Source organism: Equus przewalskii, unplaced genomic scaffold (genome assembly GCF_037783145.1).
Source record: "Equus przewalskii isolate Varuska unplaced genomic scaffold, EquPr2 ChrUn-13, whole genome shotgun sequence".
NCBI lineage: Eukaryota > Metazoa > Chordata > Mammalia > Perissodactyla > Equidae > Equus > Equus przewalskii.
The window spans coordinates 9,325,404-9,350,634 of NW_027228750.1; the positions used below are offsets into that span (position 1 = coordinate 9,325,404).

The following is a 25,231-nucleotide window of genomic DNA, read 5'->3' on the forward strand; positions in this document are numbered from 1 at the left end:
CTTCAACCCTCTCCAACAACTCCAGCCCCCACTGCTCCAGGGGGCTCTGACTCCATCAGGACCACCCATGACCTCACGTGCACAATTACACAGACGATTCTCTCTCTGTGTCTTGTCCCCCACCTCCTAGTAGCACATGACCCAGGTGTCCACTCCTTCCTCCTAGAAACACTCTGCTCTCCTGCTCTCCTGCGATCTCACGGGCTGCCCCTCTGTCTCCTTAGCGGGTCCTCTTCACCTTCCCAATCTCTGAATGTCGGGGTGCTTGGGCTCCATCCTGAGATCCCTTCTCTTGATCTACATACTCTCCCCAGGGGGTCTCCTCCAGCCTCAGGCCTCTTATTATTTGTGTGCTTACAACTGCCAACTACTGACCATTTGTAACTTGCCTTTTCCACCTGATGAACTTTCCCCCATATCACTGAAGAGTCTTTTGCCGCACGGTTTTGAACGGCTGCATCACAGTCACCTCACCCACTGAGCTCCGATTCCAAGCTCCTCCTGCCTTCCTGTTACTTCCACTGAGAGGCCATAGAAACCTCTCTGACTGAAGCCAGCCAAAACGGAACGGAAACTCTTCATTCCTCCCCAGCTCCCAAACCTTCTTTTCTTTTCATTGTCCCCATCTCACCAAGTGTCACCATACCCCACCCAGTTGTCCAAGCCTAAGCCCTGCATCCTCCTGAAGTCCTCTTTCCCTTCACCCCCAATCTAACCCATAGCACATCCCGTCCGCTCCACCTGCACCCCAAGTGTCCATCCGCACGCCCTCCATTGTCCTCCCCCATCACTGGAGTAGCTGCTCTCTGGTCTCCTGAGCCCACCCCCACTCCCACCACAACCCTTCTCCCCACCACATCAGAGGCATTTGTCTAAAATGCAAATCAGGTCATGCCCCTCCTCTGCTTAAAACCCTCCAGTGTCTTCCTATTGCCCTTGGAATAAAAGCCAGACTCCTAGCTGTGGTCTGCAGAGCCCAGTGGTGTGGGCTGGGCTGCCCACTCTGCCCCTCCCTGCCCCTCTCCCTCACTCACTCCACTCGTCACCTTGGCTTCCTTCCCAGCTGCAGGACTTTGTCCTGCTTACCTGAGTGTTTCACACAACTGGCTCCTTCATTCCTCTCAGCTCAGGTCTTCTCCAATTACATGCATCCAAAGTATCCTCCCAAGCTTATGCCCTCAGTCACGCTACCCTGTGGATTTCTTTCCTGTCACTCATCAGGGCTCTGATTACCTTTACATTTGTTTGTTTCTTCTACCTCTGGAATGTAAGCTCCAAGGGTTGAGATGTCATCTCTCTTGTTTACTTCTCTGTCTGGCTCATAGAAGCAAATTTCCCCCACGTGCCAAGACTGGGGCCAGCAGCACAGAGATGGGGCCTGTGTCTGTGACTCCCCAGCAGTCCCAGGGCCAGGCGCCAGCCCCTAGCCATGACCACCATTGCTCAGGGCCCAGCCCCAGTCTGACATCAACGCCATGCCTCGTCCATGCAGTGTACCAGCAAGAGCTCTCTGGCTGGATCCTGCCCTGGCGTCTGGTTCCTCGAGCCTGAGGTACTCCTAGCTGGCACCCCATCCGTGGAGGTCTTTCAGCCACAAGCAGGCCTCTCTCCCCAAATACCAGAGCCCTGCCCTGCCTCTCACTGCCCTTCCTAAAAGCAGAGCCCCCTTTCCCTAGAGCCCTTCAGAGTTCCCAGCTCTGACCTGGGCCTGCTCTGGAGTCTCTGAGAGGTCCAGGCCCGCTTCCTGGGCCGGCCAGGGTGACCTGGAGGGGCTCCTTGGCCTCTTCTGCCTAAACCTGTGCACCTGAATCTGTCCCTACACTCCACCCCTCAGCAGCCTCTCTCTATACCCTGAGAACCAGCAAGTGGCAGGGCCTTCCCATGTGTCAGCGGACCAGCAACATCCTTGTCACACGTTTGTGCAAAACCATCCAGTGACCACATTCACGGCCAGGTGTTGAAGACACACATATCCCCTGCTCCCTGCTAACACCTCCCGGCCGCATGCACACACACGGCTCATGCTCTGGCCATACTCAGCTTCTCATCACAGCGTTTCACCCACCCATCCAGCAGGATCGCCACTCCCTCGGCCTGGCATTCCCTCTTGGCTGTACTCCAACGTGCTTGTTAAGAGCCTGCCCCAGCATTCCCTCCTCTGAGAAGTCTTCCCTGATGCACCCAAGCAGAGTATGGTCCTTTGCGCCTGGGATGATGCACATACTTGTTCACAAGTCCTTCTCTCCTCTAGACTGTGGCAACAAGTCTATCCTAGGTCCTCCAGGATCCTAGTCTGATGAGGACGTGCCCCTCCTCGTGACGCATGCAGTAATGGAGGGACATGTGTACAACATGTCTTGGAGCTGAGGGCCAGAGTCCCCACCAGCCCTGGGCAGCGGCAAGGCTTCCAGAGGAGGCAGCGCTGACATGTGGACGTGAAGGCATAGTGGGTGTTTCCCACAGACCAGGAAGGGATGGGCATTCCAGGCAGAGAGAACGGCAGGTAGCCAGGAGCAGAGGCACGACTCGACTCGTCCAGGAATCACAAGTCATTCTCTAAGCTGAGTGTAAAGTGCAAGGGGCGGGGAGTGGGGGAGATAAGGCCGGACGCAGAGGCTGGAGCCTCATATCGTGAAGCTCCTATTCCAATAAATAGGAAATATGGTGCTATTTGCTACATTTGGATAAGTGTGACTCCAACTCTCTCATCTGTCCACAATTTCACCTGCTGCTGCTGACGAATTTATCAAGGTGCAGGGACAAAACGATACCAAAAGAGGGCCTAGTCCCAGTTTAATAAAGAATGTAATATTGAAAGCTTTTTGTAAGGAATTCTTTCTAAACCTTTTGGAATCTAATTCTTGAGACTTCTAGGTTTCCTAGAGTTAATAAGAATTTATCCACTCCTCTGACTTCAATAAATTGTTAAATATCTTCAAAGTTTTAATAAATTTATGAATTTTTTTAATGCCATGATAAGGAGTGGGGATTTTATCTTAAGAGCAGTGGGGAGTCAGTGATGGGTTTTAGACAGAGGAGGGGATGATCGAATTTCTAGTTAAGGAAGCTCCCCTGTCCGCAAGGAGGAGGGAGGGCCACTGAGAACAAGACCAGAGGCAGGGAGGTTGGGCGGTGCCCACACGGGCACAGGCCGACAATCTCTCAAGGGTCTGCGCTCAGGCCGCAGCAGTGGGCCGGGAGGAGGGCGGGGGCTGTAGGAACTTGCTAAGGAGGTGAGACTCACAGGACGGGTGATAGGCTGGGTGTGGGGGCAGAGGAAAGACCCTGGGATGGTCCCAGGCCCCTGCTTGGATGCTTGGCCGGGTGTTGGTGCCTTCACTGATCTGGGGACATGGGAAGAGAGGCTGGATTATTTGCAGGGAGATACTGAACTCAGGCTGAGTTCCAAGGTCTCTCTTAGCGTCTAGCACAGTGCCTGGTAGACAGGAAGCCCTCAGTATATAGCTATGGAGGAAATGAATGAGTGAATGAAGGAACGAATGAGGTCCCACAGCCTTCATAGCCTCACAATTCAAGCAGCTGCCCTCTGAGTCCCTACCTCCTTCCGCTCCCACCTGAGTCCTGGCTGCTGGTGCCCCAGCCACGATTACTTTGCCAAAGAATTGCTCTGGCACCGGGAGGTTTCTTCGTGCAAAAAGCATCAGTTATGGCCCCCAAGTCCCCAGGGGTGGGTGGCCTGGTCTCTTGATCCTTCCTAATGCCCCCCCTCCCTGGGTGGCTCCACTCTAGCCGACATCCACAATGCCTGGCACTGAAGAAGCCCAAGGCCCAGCCCCGCCCAGGCTGCAAAGGGTCCCTGTCCGAGGAGACTCACACCACTCCCAGGGCCACCTCTACAGGGCACTGCAGAGTGCAAGATGCCGAGGATGCCAGGTGATGCTCCTTGTTTCTCTGACTGAAGAGTTCACAGGGATCTCTGCGGGGATGCACTCCTTCCTCAGCCCCTGCCCCCACATCCCGTGAGAGTGCCTGCCATGCTCACACCGATGTAGGAGAGGCCTGTGGGCAGGATGGGCCTGGGCAGGAACACAGCATCTGTTGGGAACCTGGGCCAGGGATGGGGGTGGAATGTGGCTATAGCCTTGACGAAGCTACGGAGGGACTGGGAGAGACAACTAAGGACAGGCCATCCTGTCTTGAAAGAAGCTGAAGGACCAACAGGCTGAGACCCAGGGAACAGAACAGCCAAGTCAGGAGGGCAGGCTCCCATAAGGCCATGGCCAGGGGCTGGCCCAGCAGGCATCCGATCCCTGGGCCCCTAAAGCTGGCTGCCCTATGGACTCTCACAGAGGGGAAGACCCCTGGCCAGGTGCAACTCCCTGGACTCCCTGCCATTCAGGGCAGTGTTGGTTGGCATGGGGGCAGGCAAGCAAGATCCCAAGATCTCCTGGGATGGCCCCAGCAAAGCCAAAGATGGAGGTGCAGGATGCAGGCTCCACTCCCAGACCACAGGACTCTCCATCACAGATCCTAACACCCACCGGGGCCCCAACCCCCTGCCCCACGAGATCCACCACCACACTGGCATTTCCCTCCCTCATTAGACTGTGAGCTTCCAGAGGGGAGGCAGCCCAGCCCACCCTGGGACCGAGGAAGGTTGTTAAATAAAATGAAGCACAGGGACTGGGTAGGTTCATGAGTACGGAAAGAGGCAGGCCTCAGTTTCCCCCTCTTTGCAGAAGTCAGCCAGGCATCCACCAGAGGTCTGGGGGCATGGGGCAGGGTGGAAGAGAGTGGAAGAGCAAGAATTGGGGGAGAGGGCTCCCTGCTGGGAGGGAAGGGACAGAAGAAAGGACATAAAGAGGCAGGCCCTGCCAGAAAGAAATCTCAGCCCTCCACATAACACCTGTGAGGGTCCCAGTCCCATCCCCATCTGCTCCCACAGATCCATGTCTTGCTCACAGGCACCAGCTGGGCACAAACGATCACGCACCCACATGTGCAGCACACGCACACACACAGGCACACGTGCCAGCCCAGAGCTTCCCCCAAGCCTGGGGTCCACCTCCAGCCACCTGGCCCCTGACCAGAGCAACCAGACTCTCCAGGGCTATGGGTGCCCTCTCACCCTGTCCCAGCCCTAGAGCCTGATGCTGACCTGGAACCCCAAAGGAGATACCCAAAGGCAGAGGGGCGAGGGAGCCACACCATAAAGCCAGAGGAAAGCAGAGGAGGAAGCTGGGAGGCAGTGTCTCTGGCTAAGCTTGGGACACCTGTCAGCACAGGCACTGCCATGGGTCCAGGCTTTGGTGTCAGGCGAGTTGCGGCCTAGGAGGCCTCCCCACTCACCAAAGTCCAAAGAGCACAGGTGTGGCCGCCTTGTGGCGTCATCTCCATAAGGCCTGCCTGCTCGCCCAGGGCCCGCCTGATCACAGGGGCTCTGCCTGTGGCCGCTAGCAGAGAAGCTACTGGCCTCCCACCACCAGCACCAGACCACCAGCTCAAACACCCGCCCCTCGGGGGCAACAGCCAGCCGGCCTCGCTGGAACCAGGTAAGGGCCTGATCCTCAGGAAGATTAGGGCCCAGCCCAACCGCAGGGGACCCCAGGGCTGTGGGGGCAACTCAGTGGCTTCCCAGGCCAGGGTCTCCAGCCCATTCCCAGATGCAGCCAGGAGGAGCAACCTCAAGAAGGCCTGGGACTGAGGCGCTGGCCCGGAAGCAGGACCGGGGAGCCAGGGTCCAGAAGCATCTGGGCTGCTTCTCCGAGGGTTGGGATGCAGACACCCCTTCCCTGCTTCAAGCCACTAAATTCAGGGGATAAATGGGGGAAACTGCCCCTGCCCCAGGGGGAAGGCAGGCCAAACCCAGCCCCCTCCCTGCCTTGACTTGCCCACGGGGACCCACAGGGACCATCCTGGCCTGGGGGACTTCAGGAGCAGGGCTGACCACAGCCGAGCTCACTTTCTCTCCTTTCTCTTCCGTGTCTAGAAGCAGGAAGTGCTGTAGCCTGGGGGGAGCTGGGGAGACAGGGAGCAGGTTTCTAGCACCCTTACCCTTGGAGAGGAAAGGGGTCCCTCAAACAAGGCAAATAGAGCACCAGCCACCTCCTCCACAATCCCTTAGATGTTTACTAGCAACTGACCTCCCCATCACTGAGTCATCTTATGAGATCCTCTGTTATTTTCATAACACTGCTAATAAATGGGTGTGGGCCACTGTCTTATACTTTGCCCAGGGTATTCCAGGGTTTCTGTACAACTCAGGTGCACCACATAGAGGCATGGATGCCCACAAAACTCACATCCTATTCATGATATAGACACACCTCATTCAAATAACACATACCCTTGATCCACAAGTTCAGTTAGCTCCCGCCCTGGCCCTGCACACACATACGCACCACATTGACCTCCATCCCATTTCAACATATTCTAGACCCCTCTGTGCCGAGAAGGCGCTGGGGAGATGGGGTGGCAGGTCTGTCCTCAGGAGGTCACAGCCCAGTGACAGTGTTATATACATATAACATATGTAAACAGTTAAAGCATGGAGTTGGCAGCCAGACTGGGCAGGTTCGGTCTCCATTAAATACTTACTTGTGACCTCAGGCGAGGTCCCTCTTTGAGCCTCAGCATCCTCATCTGGTAAATGGGCTAATAACAGTATCCACCTGGCGAAGTTGTTTCCAGGATTAAATGAGAAGGTAACATCCATGGAACAGCGCTCAGCACAGACAGCCAAGGAATAATGAGCGAAGGTAGTGAAAATTAAAGGAGGGGCTTGCACCAGGCTCACAGCACTAACCAGGGGGCTGTCCTTAGGGAGGAACGCACAAGGTTCTGCATGGCATTAGGAGGCCACTCTGGGCAGGGTAGGGTGTGGTGATCAAGGAGGGCTTCACTGAAGAGGTGATACTTGAGCTGGAATGTAAAGTGTTGGGTGAGGAGGGGCTCTGGGCAGAGGGTTCAGAGTATGGAAAGACAAAGAGACAGGAGACTTGGTCAGACATTCAGGGAAGTGCAGATCACTGACAAATCCTACAGAGCCCCATCATAAACGTGCGTACACACATGCACGTGCACACGCACACACACCTCTCCTGAGCGGGTCCCCACTTTTGGAGCCAATATTGGCCTCCTTTCCGTGGCAGAATGGAAACAGGTTTGGACAAGAGGCTACTTTGGCAGGGAAGGCTGCTGAACCTAACAGCATCCCTCCAAGAGCTGGGTGTAGCCCATCCATCTGGCATCTTTCACACTCAAGCTCAGGGCGGGACCTGGTCCCAGGTGCCTGGCCACACAGCTTTCCTGGGACCATCGGAATGCACTTTATTGACCAAATAATGGGAAGCTGGAGGCTGCCTTGGGGCCTCCCAGGCCCAGCCAGGATGGAGGGCTCCTCAGTGGAGCACAGGGCTGGAGATGGCTCCAGAAAGGCCCCTGGAATGGGGGGCTTTGGGTCTGGTCCCACGTGCTCCAGATCACAGCCTGGTCCAAGCCTCAGGCCCGGGTCAGGTAAGAGCTGCAACAGCGGCTCTCCGGCCCTCTCCGCCCTCGTGTTCCTCTCCCCACCTTTGATGGCTGTCTCTTTGGTTCACTTCGGGTTCTAGAGAGTCATCTCAGCCGCGTCAACATGTCCCGGCCCAGCAGCAGAGCCATTTACCGTAAGCTCTCTCTCCAGTCCCCTCTCCCCTTCCCTCCTGCTGAGCTCCCTGAACCCCCTGCCCTCCAGTCTCTCTCTCCCCACGCTGACCACCCCCTGTAGTTGCATATGTCTCACCTCTTCGCTTTGTCCCCCTGCAGTGCAGCGGAAGGAGTACTCCCAGAACCTCGCCTCAGAGCCCACCCTCCTGCAGCACAGGGTGGAGGTGTGTAACCCTGGGGCCCCAGTTTCCTGATTCAACCTAAGTTTTCCCACGTGCCTACAGCCCTGCCAAAAAACAGACATCTCAGACAATTCCCTGCCACGGAAGCAGCAGCCCAACGCAGCCCGATTCAGTGGCTCAGGTCCAACAAGCCTGAGCATCTGCTAAGTGCAGAGGAGGAAGATGGGGCAGCTGGGTGTCGGCTAGGGAGGCTGGGCTGGAGGTTGAGCCGGTGGATGTCCTGTCCCCAGGCAGGAACAAATAGTGGAGGGAGGGTCAGGAAGCATCTGTAACCACCCCATCCCATCTCCCAACCCTCCCCCCGGCCTTGCCATACTGGTCTCTAGGGAACTGCTCTTTGCCCAGGATCTGGCATGGCCAGAGGAAGGAATGTGTGAGGTCACCAATCCCTGTGAGGACTTGAAAGGGACACTATCGGAGATGGGAGGTGTCTGGGCTTGAGCTCCCAGGATGGGCGTGAGCTGCTTGGAGGCTGGAATGAGTCTCCGGCCCTGCCTAGGAGGACGACACTGGCACTGCAAGATCCAGTTGCCTGAAGGGCGATCCACACCACAGTGAAAGTACACGCTAGAAGAGTGGGGGTGGGCGGGTGCCCTGCTCAGGCCGAAGCACCTGGGTGGAAACTGTCCCCGGGCAGCAGCAGATATAGGGCCCTCCTGGAGAGGAAACATGGAGGGACACTGGGGTCTGGAGTCTCCAGAGGGCAGCAGAGCTAGGGCTCCGCCAGCGAGCTGGGTTGAGACCAGGGGGTCTAGGCTTCACAGCAGGGTGGGGTTGGGAAGTGGCTTCACTTAGGCCCAGCAGGCGAGAGCAAGAGGAGGCATGTCCAGGATGCCAGGGAGTTTGCTCATGATGTCAAGGTCCGCTGAACGTGTGAGCAGTGTGAACACCTGAAGAGGAGCTGGGAGCCATGCAGACACAAGGTGGTGGGATCAAGGGGCAGGAAGCAGATGGCATCCCCTAGCAAGGGCCTGCAGAGGAGGCAGGGGCCAGGTGCTGACTTGAGAAGGTGCGTTTGGATGGGAGAAGGGAGGGGTCTCTTGCAGGAGGGAGAATTACAGCAAAAACCTGCCGAAATGATCACACTGGTGGTGGGTAAGGGCCTGAGCGGAAACCGATATCACTGTGGACCTCTCTGGGCTAGAGTCAGGGAGAAGATGGGGCTTGATCTTCTTCCTGAGAGCCTAGGAGGTGATGGACTAGCAGAGGTGGGAAAGGCATTCTGGGTACAGGGAAGAGCATGAGCAAAGGCATGGAGACAGGAGTGCTAGGTCAGTGAGAAGGACCAGGTTGGGATCGTGGGTTCCCAAAGTGGGCAAAGGAAGCCAGGGACAGAATTTGAGGGTCCGACATCCCACCCAGAGGAGTGCAGGCTTTATTTGTTGGGTGGTTGGAGCCCACAGCTACCACTATGCAGCTCCCTCACCTGGCCTGGAATGTCAAAGGCCATGACTGTCCTTCCTTCAAAGTCCTAAACCACCTCGTGCAGCCCGTCAGATCAAGATTCAAAGGCTCTATCGAGCCCAACCAACTGCTTCCAGCCCTCACATTGGCCCTTGAAGGCTACTCCAAGGGGATTGCCTAGGACCTCCCCTACATGGAGGCCAAGGACACATCTTCCTCCTCTGCTGACTTACCCCCACCACCCATCCCCACTCACCACCACCTGTGCTCCCCCTCTCCAAACCTTCTCCCCGTCCTGGTCTCCTCCTCTCCCCTCAGCACCTGATGACTTGTAAGCTGGGGGCTCAGAGAGTCCGGGAGCCCAAGGATGCTCTGCAGAAGCTGCAAGAGATGGATGCTCAGGGCCGGGTGTGGAGCCAGGACTTGTTCCTGCAGGTCAAAGATGGCTGGCTCCAGCTGCTGGACATCGAGACCAAGGTCAGCCGTCCCACCATACCCTGCAATGGGTCATAGCTAACCTAGGCTGTGGAAAAGAAGGCATTGGCTCTTGAACTCCACCCCTCCATATATAATATATACCTGAGCCCAGAAAGAGACCAGGGACAGGCTAGGGATCAGGGGAGATAACACCCCATCCCAGGCCACTAGGAGTGCTAAGTCAACTCAGGTCAGGAGCTCCTAGGAGCCACCCTGGCTCTCAGTGGCCCTCATAGTCGATGTCTCTGCCTGGCCCAGGAGGAACTGGACTCTTATCACCTGGACAGCATCCAGGCCATGGACGTGGCACTCAACACCTGCTCCTACAACTCTGTCCTGTCCATCACCGTGCAGGAGTCAGGCCTGCCAGGCACCAGCACTCTGCTCTTCCAGTGTCAGGAAGTGGGGGTAAGAGGCCGTGGGTGGGGTTGGGGAGAGAGTAGGTGCAGGGTCCAACAGCTATCACACACACACACATACACGCACGCGCACGTGCACACACACACACACACACACACAATTGTCTGATTGCTGCTTCCTCCAGGCAGAGCAGCTGAGGACGAGCCTGCAGAAGGCCCTGGATGAGGAACTAGAGCAAAGGTAGGTAGCCTCAGCCCCAGCCCAGCTGCAGGACCTCAGAGCTCAGGCCTGAGTGGGCTCAAACCATAGCTGGGGGAGCCCAGGTGTCTGTGGCCCAACCAACCTGGGTCTGGAACTGGGGAGGGGCCAGGCTGGGACTAGGGTGCAGATGGGCACTGGGAAGGGTCTGGAGCTAGGCCCAGGGAACACTGGAGACTGTCCCCAGAGACTGACATGGGACTGAGAGGGCGCTAGGGCAGGCAGCTGAGGCAGGGTGGAGACACAGGAGGGACTAGATGGAGACCAGGGAGCGGGAGGGTGACAGGGAGGGGCTCCTGGAGAGAGGTGGCAGTGCCCCTGGGTCCTGGGGCAGCAGTGTGGGCAGGGCCTCTGTCCCAAGAACCCTGTTAAAGCTGTGTCCCCACCATGTGCTCAGCAGACCCCGATTTGGAGCCCTTCGCTCAAGCCAGGACAAATGGAGGGGGTCTCCTCTGGAAAGGCCACTCCCTAAGGAGCAGGTACCCCCACTGGAGCGGGGGCCCCCTCCAGAACAGCCCCACTGGATGACCCCAGAGTACAGTAAGTGTGGGGTGTGGGGGCAAGTGGGAGGAGAAGGTTTAGATCAAAGTTCAAAGAGGCTCTGGGCCATGGTCCCCTTATACTGCAGGCATACCACAGTCCCCAAGGGCCCTGACACGCCACTCCAGTGCCCGCGAACCAAGCACCTTCGCTCTGCCTCCTCCCATGCGACCCCCATCCCCCGAGGACCTGGAGAGGGATGAGGTAACTACAGGTTGTCTTGGGTTTGCTGAGGTTTTCCGGGCCTGGCTGAAGGGAGGACACCAACCTCCCCATGCCCCCTAGAGGCCAAGTGCCAGAATGGCCAAGGCTGGCCCTGGACTGAGGAGGGACAGGGAGGGTTGGGCAGCCCCTGGACTGGGCCTGAGGCTCGGCTCGTGGTGGGCAGGGGCAGAGTTGGGAGTTCCAGGGTGGGCCTAACTGCCCACTCAAGGCCACAGTTGTTTGGGGTCCAGGAGGTGCTGAGCCACGTGCTAAGGGATATCGAGCTGTTCGTAGAAAAGCTGAAGGAGGCCCAGGCAAAGATCAGTGGTAAGAAGAAGAAGAGACTGGGGAAGAAAAAGAAAAAGGATCAGGGGGGTGAGTGCTGAGGGCCGGGAGGGAGGAGTTGCAGGGGCAGGGTCTTGGGATGATCCGTGACCCACCACCTTCTCCCCTTCTCCCATAGGGATGACACAAGCACAGTACATCGATTGCTTCCAGAAGATCAAGTACAGCTTCAACCTCCTGGTGTGTGATTCCCTACAAGTTCCCCAGCCCTCTCCCCTCTTCCTTTCCCGCTACCCCTACCCCCGCCCCCCCGTCACCGGAAACCACCTCCTCTTTGGTCTCATAGACATCACAAGACTTTTCCTTCTCCAGCTTCTTCCCCAGAACCTCCACCTACCCCCGTATGACTTTTGGAGAGTGCCAGGCTCCCAAACAAGCCTGGGACCCTGGGGCTCTGGTGAAGGTGGGGCGGGATGATGGGTGGTGACATGCATCACCCTGCGTCCCCAGGGGAAGCTGGCTATCAGACTGCAGGAGACAAGTGCCCCTGAGTTCATACACATCCTCTTCCAAACTCTGGACTTCGTGAGTTGGGGGAGGACAGGGTGGTGAAGAGGGACAGGGTGGAAGGCAGGGAGCAGAGGGAGGTTGTGGGCTCTGCCATTTGCTCACCCCTACACACCCTCGTCCTTGAACCCAAGGCCCCACCCTGCTGTGCACAGCACTGGTCAGCAGACTAGAGGGCCTAGGGTCGGAGTCAAGGATACCAGGGCTCTAAGGCAGATGGGAAGGAGAGCGGGCCTGCGGCAACGTGGCATTGCAAAAGTGGGAAGTCGGGGACTCCGGGCCCTTTCCCACTCGCATTTGGTCCCGTGGGAGCCTCGAATTCCTGACACCTTCCATCCCTCCCCTAGATCCTGGCCCAGTGCCCTCAGCCTGGCCTAGCAGCGCAAGTGATCTCACCCCTCCTCACCCCTAAAGCCATCGACCTGCTGCAGTCCTGTCTGAGCTCACCTGAGAATGACCTCTGGAAGGGACTGGGTGTGGCCTGGACTACCAGCCGGTGAGTGAAGACAAGCGGTGAACCGAATCATGGTAAGGGGTATGGGGGCATAAGGCAGGACATTGGAGGTGGCCAGGCTCTACGTTGTCACAAACCAGAAATGTCTCAAAAAAATTGGGGGACTCTAATGGAATTCTCTAACTTTGTATTAGACTAAACAAACAATTTCTTTACAAAACCACCACTTATCATCACCCACCACCAAAGGAAAAGCATTATCTCAGAAAAAAGAACAATTCTTCCCAAGAAAGGAGAGCTGGCAACCTTCCATTACAATATTTTCTCATTTTTGTCAAGGGCAAAGTGAAAACTTTGTCTCAATCCAGCCCGGAATTTAAGAACTACTGATGTAAGAGATGCTGCAAATGTAGTATCAGTAAGACTTGGCAACCAATGGACCGAGGAGATAAGAGGGAAAGAGATATTCCATGGTGGTCGAACCGTGAGACCGGCAGCTGGACAACAAAGCCAAACCGATGAGAGCCGTGGGGGTGGGGATGAAACCAGCTTGGATGTGCTGAGCTGAGGTGTCAGTGGAACATTCCACAGACACAAGATGGCCGGGCCCTCACGTGAGAGGCCGTATGGGTTTGAGGGCAGTCAGCACAGAAGTGGTAGCTGGAGCCTAAAGGAAAGCGCTCTGTGGGGGAGGCCCAGAACTCACTTTAACAGCACAGTCTGCTCTTTTCCATGAGAGAAGGGCCGTGGGAAACTTCCGCATGTAGGTGGAGAAAGGAGAAAGGGTTAAGGAGGCAGAGAGAAATTTCAGAAAGTTAAAAGGAGAAACAAAAAAGCAGAGGCATGACAACCAGGAGAGAAGAGGGTTTTAGAAAGACAGAGACATCAACCGGGAAATAAGCCAGTTGTTCTAGTGGGTCTTTTGCCTAATGAGCAATTCTTTACAGTTCAGCCTCACTGAAAGATTTTTTGTCCAATCCATCTAAAGACATGAATTATACTTCAAGGTAACCTATTTCTTTGCAGATTATACATAAGAATATACATAAGACAAAATTTACCATTTTAACCATTTTTAAGTGTATAATTTAACGGCATTGTACATTAACAATATTGTATAACCATCACCACCATCCATTGCCAGAACTTTTTCATCTTTCCAAACAGAAATGAATGTTTGAAAGTTGAAACCCATTCAACAATTAATTAAACAAAACTCTGTACCCATTCCCCCCTCTCCACAGCCCCTGGGAATCTCTATTCTACTTTTTGTCTCTCTTTATTATTTCAAATAGAAAATTAAGTCAGGGGCCAGCCCCATGGCTGAGTGATTAAGTTTGCATGCTCCACTTTGGTAGCCCAGGGTTTCACCAGTTCAAATCCTGGGCGCAGACATGGCACCACTCATCAGGCGATGCTGAGGCAGCGTCCCACATGCCACAACTACAAAGACCCACAACTAAAATATACAACTATGTACTGGGGGTATTTGGGGAGAAAAAGCAAAAAGAAGGGAAGAGTGGCAACAGTTGTTAGCTCAGGTGCCGATCTTTAAAAACAAAAAGGGAAAATTAAGTCAGATCTGTCCTATGTTTTCTAATTTCTTAACCAAAAATTTGTTAGTGAATGAATTGAAAGACAAAAATACAGAAAAGAGACTAACTAAAGAGATGTTAAAACCCTCAAAAGAGTTCAATTTCAGGCAAATTATATTTAGGTGACTTGATTTTAGGCAAACTGACCCAAAGTTAGAGATATTATTAAATGCTGTGATAATCCAAAAAGATATAGACCATATAAGGCCATTGTATCTGGCAATCTGGAGATTATCAGGACTTTAGAAGAACTAGTTTCCATAAAGTAACGGCAGAGGTAAAAAGCGGGTTGCGAGGAGTAACGAAAGAACCAGAGGTAAGAAAATCTAGACAGGGCCATTTGCGACAACATGGGTGGACTTTGAGGGTATCATGCTGAGCGAAATAAGTCTGATGGACGAAGACAAATACTGCATGATTTCACTTATATGTAGAAGATAAACACACAGATACAAAGAACAGATTGGTGGTTACCGGGGGGAACGGGCATGGGAGAGGGTGAAAGGGGTAAAGGGGCACCTATGTATGGTGACTGATGGAAACTAGACTTTCGGTGGTGAACACGATGTAGTCTACACAAAAGTCAAAATATAATGACGTATACCTGAAATTTATATAACGTTATAAACCAATGTGACCTGAATAAAAAATAAATAAATAAGAAAATGTAGGCAGGGCATGTAGACACATTCTCAAAAAACTTGGTAAAGAGAAGGTAACAGAATGACAGCTTAGAAGGAGTAATAACAGAGTTGAGGGAAGACTTGAGCATGTTTTTAGGGCAAAGAAAAGAAACCAATTAGAAAGATCCAGAGGAGAGAATAATTCATTTGTTCCCCCTGAATAAATATTTATTAGCTGCCTCCTATGTACCATCCACTGTGCTTACAACACAGCTCTGAAGGAGATCGATATAGTAAGAAACACACATGTGAGAATCATGCACAACACAGTGTGAGGAGAGCAATAATCGAGGGTGTCCCAAGTTCAGCGGAAGAAGAGGAGATAGTCCCCTCTGCTCCGATGTGGCAGGGAGGGAACTTCCTCCAGGAGACAAGTGGGCATTCCCCAGGCAGGGAAGCAGAGGATATTTCAAGCAGAACAAGCTTGGAAGCCACAAACAGCACCACCCATCTTGGGTCCTGTGCAGTGGGTGAGAGGGAGGCACGTACCAGCGCCCCCGCCAAGAGTCCACCAGAGCAGCTCTCCTGTGATCACAAGGTGGCGTTCCACACACTAATCAGCTAGAAAGAACCAGGTCTGCTGCAGGGAAACTAAAATTAGGTTAGAAAAAGACTGCACAAGACTCCGGGGGCCCTTCCAGCCCTCACACTCTGTGGTTTTGCCACTTTAATTCAAACACCTAATCAGTGTGATGAAATACCCAGCATGTTCCTACAGAATTGACAGAGCTGCGCATCATGGGCAGAGGTGAGGCTGGCCCACAGACATCTGCACGGTGGGATTTGCTCACTCTTAACTGTTTGACCCTTTGTGGGGTTCTGGGGCCTTTCATCTGTGCACATGGGCCATGTCCTCCATTACCTAGAAGATCCCCGAGGCTAGGCCCTTCATCTCCACCCTCACCACATCCCACAGCCTGACACAGAGTGGACTCAGCTTTGTTCTTTCTCCAGGGCCGACTGGACAGGCAATGAGCCCCCACCCTACCAACCTACATTCTACGATGGTTGGCAGCCTCCAAAACCCTCCAACCAGGTAAGAACAGCCTAGCACAGTGCCCTACTCAAAGCCCTGGTTTCTGTCCTCTCAGTCAAAACCATGGCCACATGACAACTAAGTGATGGTGGGTACCTATATCTGTGTGGTGGGCAGGCAGGGGAGGGGACATGAGGGCGCTGTGTGCGAGTGGGTCTGTGGCCTGGTACCCCAGTTCCCTAGCACCATGCCAGCTGACTCCCTGCTCTGGCTTACTCTGCTCCACCCTGCAGGCACCCTCAGGATACCAGGACTCTCCTTCCCTCCGGTATGCTCTGGGCTTAGGATGGGATGACCCTGGGCAGGGACAGAGGGGCTGACCCTGTGGATCTGTGCATTCTACATCTCAGAGACCCTCTGAGCTCTTTCCAGGCAGACATGTACATCTATGAGCACATCCCTCCCCTACCTTGGGTAAAAAAGCCGTTTTTTTACCCTCCTAGGTGCCAATCCATTTTCACAAAACTACCCACACATGCCTCTGATTTCCCAGTGCTCAGGTATAAAGTGCTAAGGGGAAAGCTCAGATATAGAAAATTCCACAGCTGGAGGAGTCTTCAGAAATCAGCAACATTTCAGGCCCCTCTTGCCTGCAGAAACCCCCACCCCAAGCCCCACCTAACACTGACCTGCCATTAAACTCTGTGGGAACCCAAAAGTCACCACCAGACTCCAGACCGGCTATATCTGGGGCTCTGGGACTGGGTCAGGGGCTCAATCTCTGAAGTCCCATTCTCCAGCCATCCTGACTCTGTCTCTGGGGGGGAAGCCCTAGGTTAGGGAGTACCTCACACTTCACTCAAGAGGAGACATACAACTATGGCCCTCAGCCTGGGGACCCCAACTTCAGGCCCTCCAGCCCCAGACCTGCCAAGCCTGCCCTGCAAATGCAAGTCCTATATGAGTTCGAAGCAAGGAACCCACAGGAACTGACTGTGGTCCAGGGAGAGGTGCTGGAGGTGAGGCATGGACTTGAACCTAGAAAAGGAGATGATGGCTGGTGGGAGCAACAGGCAGCGTGGGGTGGGTGGTCCGGGTATGGGGCTGCTGGGGTGGGTGGATTAGAGAGGGAGAAGGAAAGCGGGGAAGGGCCAGGAGGGAGAAAGCTCTGTGATGTGGGGGGAAGGCTGGCTGGACAGAGGCTCTGATGACTGAGGTAGTAACTCTCGGCAGGTTCTGGACCAGAGCAAGCGGTGGTGGCTGGTGAAGAATGAGACAGGACAGAGTGGCTACATTCCCAGCAACATCCTGGAGCCCCTGCAGTCGGGGACCCCTGGGAGCCAGAGCCAGTTACCCCCTCGGGTACTACCCAGCCTAGACTATCCAGAAGCTATTAGGCCTGAGTCGGAGGTGGGGGCAGGGAGGACTCAGTAGCAAGTGGAGGAAATAGTCCTGGTTTGATTTAATCAGTATTATTGCATGTTTACTGTGTGCCAAGTTTATCATGGGGCCAGAGGGGAGAACAAGCCTTGTCCTTGCCAGACAAACAAACCACGGAGTGAGATAAGTGATTTGATGGGAGCCCAGAGAAGGGACGCAAATGATGGGGGCTGTGGGTGGCTCTGACCCCAGTCCCCCTGATTCTAGGCTCCAATGCTTCGACTTAGCTCAAGGCCTGAGGAGGTCACGGCCTGGCTGCAAGCAGAGAACTTCTCCACCGCGTGAGTTCCTAGGCCCATGGGTGTGTTAGGAGAACCTTTGTAAAGGACTCAGATAATAACCAAGGAAATCCAGAGACCCAGAACATACAACCTAACCTACACGGGACCAGACAGACCCACGGGTGCTGCCCTATTGCAGCACTGCCACTGCTGCATCAGACAGCAGAAGAGGAGGCGTGCCCCTGCCTCCGTTAGAGCACTAAATGAGGAGTCCTGCCACAGGGAAGGCAGCAGGAGCAGAGGGAACTCAGGAAGAACCTCGGCTGCCAGCCACCCTCCTCCACTACAAGATTCTCTTCCAGGCCCTTCTCCCTTCAAACACAGGAGTTCTGAGATTGGTTTAAGCCAATATGCATATCTTACTCCTTCACCTCCAGATACCCTGTTCCATGAATCCTCCTGGAACCCCGGCCTCCAAGCCCAGATAGCCCCTTCTCTACCCAAATACTTAGGTCCAAGACCTTCTGCCCCAATACTGATGGCTTCTGCTGTTTTTGTTCCCAGCACGGTGAAGACACTTGGGCCCCTGACAGGGAGCCAGCTGCTTCACATAAGACCCGGGGAGCTACAGATGCTGTGTCCACAGGAGGCCCCACGGGTCCTGGCACGGCTGGAGGCCGTCAGAAGGATGCTGGGGGTAAGGACACTCTGGGGTCCTGACCCCTACTGGAAATATGGGATGTTCCCTGGACAAGCCAGCAGGCCCAGCCCTGGGGTGGAGGTGAGGTGGCAGTTGCTGGCACAGGTTATCCTTCCAGGGTCTTGACTTCATGTGCTCTGGCATGCCTTGAGGCTCCAACTGATTGTTGACATGAGCTGTGGGGGGGCCTCGCCTGGCACCAGCCTCATCTCAATCCTTTTCTTTCCTCAGATGGGCCCTTAAGCACCAACGCAGACACCTCCAAGACCAAGGCCCTCTCACAAACAAGACGGCGGATCCATCTTCAGAGCCCCAAGAATTCCTCTTTCAGGTCCCCAGTTTGCAGCAAACCCCACACCCCAGCTCACACAGCAAAGAGGATGAGCAAGCCCAGAGGTGGAGACAAATGGTGCCATTCTTGCTGTGTTGAAAGCCAACCCCAGTCACCACCTATTTATTGTATCTTTTCTAAGCCTGGAGCACTTATGCATAGATTTGCCAGGACTGTTTAGTTGCTCTCCTCCAGAATAAAGGCATCTTCAAATTTGTCATGTGCCTCCCTTCCAGATGCTTCTGGGCCTGATGAGGGACAAAGGCAGGAAGGCAGGAAGAGCTGGGACACTGGGCATGAGACAGCAGCAGCCCTGCATCCATCACTGGGCCAGACTGTTGGAACGTGAATGGGAATTCCCACAACAACCTGGAGCTGAGAGTCAGAATTTGAGAATTATGTCCCAAGCTCTCCTTGCTTTCTTTCTAAACAAACTCTAAATGCTCACCATCTTTATCATTCCGAGTACATTTCTCCCAGTATATTCCAAGGCACCCAACATGACTGAGGGCACAACACTTCACAGCAGAGTACCAGGGCTGAGAGCGGTAGGTTTCAATCAGCCACACTAGCTGAATATCCAGAGAAGCACTAACAATCATGTCAGGGGTTCCAGGCTCTAATTAGCAACTTCCTCTTTTAATACAACTTTTATCCCCTCCTGTTGGGTGAGCCAACCTTGAGCTCTCTCCCTAGCCTGTCTCTATAGCAACAGAGCATAGGGAACTTTGGACTGGAAGTCAGATGTCCAGCCATTGGCTGTGTGAACTCTGCTAAATCATTTGATTCTTTGGGTCCCTATTTTCTCAAAGGTTAAGTGAAGAGTTTGGACTGTCCTTGGCTTCTAATATTTAGTATACACATCCTTCTTTAATCTCATAACTGTTATGGACTCCCTTTCCAACATAACAGAGGTTGTACTTTTACTGATTTAGTCAAGGGCCCCTTGAGAGTTCTTAAGTTGTTCTCTTAAGTCTCTCTTAGCTGAATTTGTCCATGACCCTAACATTGTCTGAACCTCAGATTACCCTATTTTTAGATTGCCTGTGTCATTCTCTCAAGTTCCTGGCCTCAACGAATCACCTCTCTCAGCTGGTAACACTGAACAGGAAAGCAAAAATTTTCCCTCACAAGAGAAGAAAGGTGAGACCTTTAGGGCCTATCAAGGGCAAAAGTTAACCAGAAAAGTTAATTTCTTGGGATGGGGAAATGGGGTATTAGCCCACTGCCCTCTGGGGATTTGCAGAGCCAAAGGAGTCCTAAAAGCAGGGAAACTCCCAGGACCAGAAAAGAAGTGTTTTAGCCCAATGCTCCCAGATTTCCCAGTAGACTGAGGTGAGGGGCTGCCTGGACAGCCAAGTCAGTGAAACCAGCACAAGCTGTGCTATTACATAGACCTAGGTTTGGATCCCAGGCCACGCACGAGAACGTGAGCTTATAAAGGCAACCCATCCAATCTCTCCAGGCCTCACTTACCTTCTTCTATAAAATGGACATAAAACCTACTTCATAAAGTTACCGTGAAACTTAAGTGGGAATAAATTAGCTAATATACATGAAATACCTAGACTATTACCTAGCACATCATAGGTGTTCAATAAATGTTAGTTTTATACCTCATTAACTTGTGACTGGCCCTTTGTCAGCTTGGGAAGAGAAAGTAAGGCATTATAAATTCATACCCTACACGTTTGCACTTTTTCCCTTCCGTTTTTTTACCGAAATGTCCTTTTAAAAAGTCCCAACCTTGCTTCAGCCGGATTAATGGGGAAATGTGATTTCCGACACCCAGGCAAGGGGCGGTAGAGGCTCAGCATCCGAAACAGCCATGCTGCGGAGGCCCCGGGCCAGAACCCGTCGGAACAGCTCTGGACTCCCCACCTGCCCGTAAAGCGCACATCACAGCTGGCGATCCCGTGATGGCCAGAGGCTGGGTCAGACCCTCGGGGCTCGTCCACCTCCTCCCGAGCCCCACCCCGCTCGATAACTTTACAGCAAGAATCCTACTCTCCCGGGGTAACCAGCGCCCCACTGCCCGGACGGTTGGCGCTCCTTCGGCCCTGACTGGCACTACTAACGGGCGCAGAGCCCAATTCCTGCCCCGCAGCACGCAGGCCACACTCCTGCCCCCGACTCGCCACGCGGTCTTTCCGCCCCGAACTCCAGTGACTTTAGAAGTCGCGCAGGCGCGTGGGCCTCCGTACGCGCGATGCGAGGGGCGCAGAGGGTGGGGGCGGGGCCAGGGCGCTCACGTTGGCCCCGCCTACCTACGTCGGGTATAAAGCCAACCGGTTCGGAGTCTCCCTCTGCTCTTCGAAGGTGTGGTGTCGGTGTGAGCATGTCGTGCGAGTCGTCTATGGTTCTGGGTTATTGGGATATTCGCGGGGTGAGTGCCGTCTCAACGACTGCGCCGCTCGGTCAGGGAGACGGACGCGGAGCCGCCGGGGGCTCGGTCCGCGGTCATCCAGAGAAGGGGCTCTACCCGGGAGCCACGCCTCCTTCGCCGCGTCGCGCCGGCGGAGCTCCCCGGCCGCGGAGGCCGACCCCGCCCCTGCCTCTGGGATCTGCGGCCCCGCGGAAAGGGTTGAGGACGGCGGGCCGGTCTCGGGGGATGCTTAACGAGCGCCCGGCAGGACGCACCGTCTCCGCGGCCCCGGCCTGGGGGACGTTGGCGGACGGGGGTTGGGGGCCGGCGGAAGCTGCGCAGGCGCTGACCTGGGCCTTTCTCTCCCAGCTGGCGCACGCCATCCGCATGCTCCTGGAGTACACGGATACATCCTATGAGGAGAAACGGTACACGTGCGGGGAAGGTAATGCGGCTCTGCGTCCCGGTGCGCCGGCGCACTAAACCGGGCAGGCCTTTCGACTGTCCCTTCTTGAGGCCTGAGGGTGGCATCACGCCAGAGTCAGGGGGGACTTCTGCCCCAGTCACCTGGAGGTTCTCTGCTGTGTCCTGTGTGGGCAGAGAGGCATCCTTTATCTGGAGCTGGAGATTCTCCCCCTGCCATAGCCCAACCCCGTGTTAACCCTTCACCAAATAGGCCCCAGAGAGTAGATGGTTGAGCTTTTGGGGTCCGGAAGTGTGAGATATTGGAACTAGGTTATTTCATTAGATCGTTCCCTTCTCCTCGGATTAAGGAGGTTGGGTTCCACTTCCTTCTCTCTCTTACAGCTCCTGACTATGATAGAAGCCAATGGCTGGATGCGAAATTCAAGTTAGACCTGGCCTTTCCTAACGTAGGTGGCTTAAGGAGAAGAGTGGGCAGAAGGGAAGGCCTTCAAGTCTATCCTTGCTTCTTTCTTCTGGGGTCTAGAAGGAGCTAGAATAGGTGCTCTTAACCTGGATGGAATAGATAGAATTCAGGACTTGAATTTGGAACTTGAACTTGGTTGGAGAAAAAAATTACATTTTCGTTTCCACTAACCACTAACTGAAAGTTAACAGTTCCTTCTGTTGTGAATATAGGCAATAAGTGACGTTAGTTATTAGCCATGTCTGTGACTTTGTTACTAGTAGAAGTTGAGTATTTTCATATTATATTACGTGTGTTGTAGATATTGTAAATAAATATTATTTACAGTCATCATACTTTGAAATTATAGTTATTACATGTTAGTAAATGCGTTAATAGGCACATATTACTCTCTTATAATTTTTTAATGTTTTATAAATTGTGTAAATGTATGTAATTTGCTTTCTGCATTTAAACACCTTATTCTCAGAAAGGATCCATGGCATGCACATACACATACACACAGGTTAAGAACCCCTGTCTAGAATCAGGTGGGGACCTAATTCCTACCTTCTACTTATTTTCTTCTTTCTCCTAACTCAGCATCTTTTCTCTACTGTTTGCTTCCCTGTAAGTCTCGTTTTCCTCAGGAGAGAGAGTCAGGTGGTTCGTTTGACCTGTCCTTTTCCTTCTAGCTGCCCTACCTGATGGATGGGAAGAATAAGATCACCCAGAGCAATGCCATCTTGCGCTACATCGCTCGCAAGCACAATATGTGTGAGTGGGGTGGGGCTAGTGAGGGAGATCCGGCTGGTTGCTCACCTGGGAGTGGATAATGCCAAGAGTGCTTTCTTGTCATTTGGCCTACAGGTGGCGAGACTGAAGAAGAAAAGATTCGAGTGGACATCATGGAGAACCAAATTATGGATTTCCGCATGCAACTGACAAAACTCTGCTACAGCGCTGACCTTGTGAGTTTCCTTAGCAGGCAGGCATCAACAAAAAGGGGCATTTAGGAACCCAAGGGTTAATTCTGCTCCATTCTGCTCCTGCTACCTTCTCACCAACCCAGTCTGTCAGAATAGGAAATAGAACTCTTCTTTTCTGGGGGTTTGTTTGTCACATAACTCTGGTGTTGACCCCTCTTCCTTTCCAAACCCCTCCTTTCCATCCTGCCATCGCTCCCTGAAGGTAGTGAGAGGAAGGCACCTGGGGAAGGGGCCACTAAGTCTCTGTCACTGGCTGGTGCCCTGATTAGCTATAAGGATGACAGCTATTCTCACTCTCTCTCTTTTTCCCTCTCTCCCAGGAAAAACTGAAGCCTCAGTACTTGGAACAGCTACCTGGACAACTGAAACAATTCTCCTTGTTCCTGGGGAAATTCTCATGGTTTGCAGGGGAAAAGGTAGGAAGGAAGGAAAGGAACAGGATACTTTTCTATCTCTGCAGATGTTAATGAACTCCCCACACCTGACTATCTTATTGTCTGTCTAGCTCACCTTTGTGGATTTCCTCACCTATGATGTCTTAGATCAGAACCGTGTGTTTGAGCCCAGGTGCCTGGATGAATTTCCAAATCTGAAGGCTTTCATGTGCCGTTTTGAGGTGATGCTCCCTGCACCTTTGCCTTAGAAAAACACTCACCGGCTCCCCTGAGCCCCAGGGGACCCCATTGTGGTAGATTCTTGCCCAACACTAGATTTTGCCTAAAGGGATCAATGGTCGGATACCTCTAAACCTTTAAGTCTTGGGAAAGGCCTGGGTTCTACACCATGAAGGCCCTGTCTACAAAAAGTGGGGAGCGGGAGCAGGCAGCATGTGAATGTCACTGTTTTGGAGTGGGTCTGTTGGACTGAGTTAGAGTCTTTGTAAGATTTGGTATGCTTTCCCTTCAGGCGTTGGAGAAAATAGCTGCCTACATGCAGTCTGACCGCTTCTTCAAGATGCCCATCAACAACAAGATGGCCCACTGGGGCAACAAGAGAATATGTTGAGCATGAGGCAGACTTGCTCTGCTTGTTTTGTTCCATCCCGTCCCTAAGGGCCCTGTACTCCGTCTTCTCTTTTCAATAAATAGCACTTAGCCTGCTGGTGTCTAGCTGGATTTCTTTTGGGTGTAGGGGCTGGAGGAGAAACAGTAAGGGTATGTGGAGAATTACCAAGATCTGAGTTCAATCACTGCAACATTGACATCCGCCACCCCCAGCTGTGTTCAATGGCTAGAGGTTCTTGCAGAAGCCTTGTTGAGCGAGTACTAGAAATAAAGGTGAGCTCGCACAGTTGTAGAGAACAGGTGTATTAAATGGGACTAGAGCCCCTATAAACACCTGGTGAACATATCAAGTAAAACTGTGTGGTTCTGGGGACTTCACAGAACTGGAGTTCAGAAACGGACCCTTGTATGTGGTACTTTAGTGTGATGAAGATCGTATTTCACACTGGCGGGCTAACCAACAAATAGCATTGAACAATTACCAATTAAAAATAATAGAACCCTTCCTCATACCATTCACTAAAATTAATTCACCTGGAAGGTAAGGCCCAATGTTAAGTAGCAAGCTGTAAAAGTATTAATGAAAATGTAAAAATGTTTTTGATCATAGGGTAGGAAAAGATTCTCTAAATAAGACATAAAAATTGCAAATTGAACAGTACCAAATTCTAAAAGTTATCTGTGATAAGGCACAAATAAGCAAAATTAAATGACAGATGGGATAAAAACAAAGGCCTGGTGTAAAGACTATGTAAAGAACTACAATAAATGACTAACACAACTCAGTTTTAAAAAATTGATCAAAAAACCATGAATGAATAATTTACAGAAAGAGAAATATTGATGGCCAAAAAAGAATGTTAAAAAGATGTTTATAATCCAAGGAACTGCAAATTACACCATGAGAGACCATTATTCCACCTATCGGATGAACAAAAAGTAAGTTTATAAAGTGTCGGCAAGGCTTAGGAAGGTGATGTGCATTTCCTACGGGTGAACTTGTAAAGTGGTATAGCTACTTTGGAGGACAGTTTGTCAGTCTCTTCTGAAAGTCAAATCATATCCTGTGACCTAATAATTCCATCCTATTAATAACTCACCCATATACCTAAGGTATATACCAAGATTGTGGTATTGTTGGTAATGTTACCACACAAAGGGCACGATCTGCTCGCCACAAGATGAAAGCCACTCATCAAGAGGCAAGATGGTGGCAGAGAAAAGACATTTGGTTAAGCAGTGAGCTGGCAAATCAAAATGGGGGACTCGTGTCCTAAAGAACCATCTTAAGGAAGACACAGAATCTTGAAGCAGTTATATAGGCTAGTGGGTTATAGGAGAGATGGTTAGGAATGTTGACCCTCTAGTGTTACAGACTGGGAGTGGACACACCAGGTCTTTCAGTTGTCATTGATGATGGCCATCAGCATAGACACTGTCCGGGCAGCATCACCTTCGTAAGGAACTCAAAAGGACAAAGTTACTGTCATCGCAGCTAGGAGGTATATACACAAGCAGGGGTCGTGAAATGTACAGAGTAGGTAGACAGATCTCCTGGAGGGGGCAGATCCAGCAGGGTTAGTTAGTTAGAGGTCATTCAAAGTTACAATATGATTTCTACAATATGGCTTCCCTTATGTCAACCTTGTGTTGACCTGGTATT

The 25,231-nt window shown here is 52.8% G+C and overlaps 2 protein-coding genes across 25 annotated transcripts; both read left to right on the forward strand.

The window, feature by feature from the left end:
• The first annotated feature begins 5,217 nt into the window (after positions 1 to 5,217).
• EPS8L3 (EPS8 signaling adaptor L3) lies at positions 5,218 to 18,560 on the forward strand. Of its 24 annotated transcripts, none has more exons than XM_008530083.2 (20): positions 5,325 to 5,513; positions 7,572 to 7,625; positions 7,765 to 7,829; positions 9,570 to 9,728; positions 9,987 to 10,136; positions 10,273 to 10,328; positions 10,747 to 10,886; positions 10,975 to 11,090; positions 11,342 to 11,465; positions 11,554 to 11,615; positions 11,886 to 11,960; positions 12,290 to 12,438; positions 15,629 to 15,710; positions 15,944 to 15,978; positions 16,154 to 16,210; positions 16,480 to 16,669; positions 16,884 to 17,012; positions 17,298 to 17,371; positions 17,876 to 18,008; positions 18,243 to 18,560. In XM_008530083.2, the coding sequence occupies exons 2-20, from the start codon at positions 7,595 to 7,597 to the stop codon at positions 18,252 to 18,254; spliced, it is 1,839 nt and encodes a 612-aa protein (XP_008528305.1). In that variant the 5' UTR covers positions 5,325 to 5,513; positions 7,572 to 7,594; the 3' UTR covers positions 18,255 to 18,560. The 24 variants fall into 24 exon arrangements, with proteins under 24 accessions (XP_008528306.1, XP_008528305.1, XP_070463849.1 ...); XM_008530082.2 differs by having other exon boundaries at positions 5,358 to 5,513; positions 10,744 to 10,886; XM_070607746.1 differs by having other exon boundaries at positions 5,381 to 5,513; positions 10,744 to 10,886; positions 11,342 to 11,417.
• Positions 18,561 to 20,490: 1,930 nt separating this feature from the next.
• On the forward strand, positions 20,491 to 23,663 carry GSTM3 (glutathione S-transferase mu 3). Its single transcript, XM_008530087.2, has 8 exons — positions 20,491 to 20,728; positions 21,077 to 21,152; positions 21,515 to 21,579; positions 22,271 to 22,352; positions 22,446 to 22,546; positions 22,885 to 22,980; positions 23,070 to 23,180; positions 23,471 to 23,663. Exons 1-8 carry the CDS (start codon positions 20,552 to 20,554, stop codon positions 23,567 to 23,569), a joined length of 807 nt encoding a protein of 268 aa, XP_008528309.2. The 5' UTR covers positions 20,491 to 20,551; the 3' UTR covers positions 23,570 to 23,663.
• The last annotated feature ends 1,568 nt before the right edge of the window (positions 23,664 to 25,231 follow it).

Bases quoted from the DNA above. Each gene is read 5' to 3' on its own strand.
- EPS8L3 (XM_008530082.2), top strand. From the start codon at position 7,595: ATGTCCCGGCCCAGCAGCAGAGCCATTTACC. The intron at 10,329-10,743 runs GTAGGTAGCCTC...CCATGTGCTCAG, and splicing joins GATGAGGAACTAGAGCAAAG to CAGACCCCGATTTGGAGCCC. The intron at 15,979-16,153 runs GTATGCTCTGGG...TTACCCTCCTAG, and splicing joins CAGGACTCTCCTTCCCTCCG to GTGCCAATCCATTTTCACAA.
- GSTM3 (XM_008530087.2), top strand. From the start codon at position 20,552: ATGCGAGGGGCGCAGAGGGTGGGGGCGGGGCCAGGGCGCTCACGTTGG. The intron at 22,547-22,884 runs GTGAGTTTCCTT...CCTCTCTCCCAG, and splicing joins TCTGCTACAGCGCTGACCTT to GAAAAACTGAAGCCTCAGTA. The intron at 23,181-23,470 runs GTGATGCTCCCT...CTTTCCCTTCAG, and splicing joins CTTTCATGTGCCGTTTTGAG to GCGTTGGAGAAAATAGCTGC.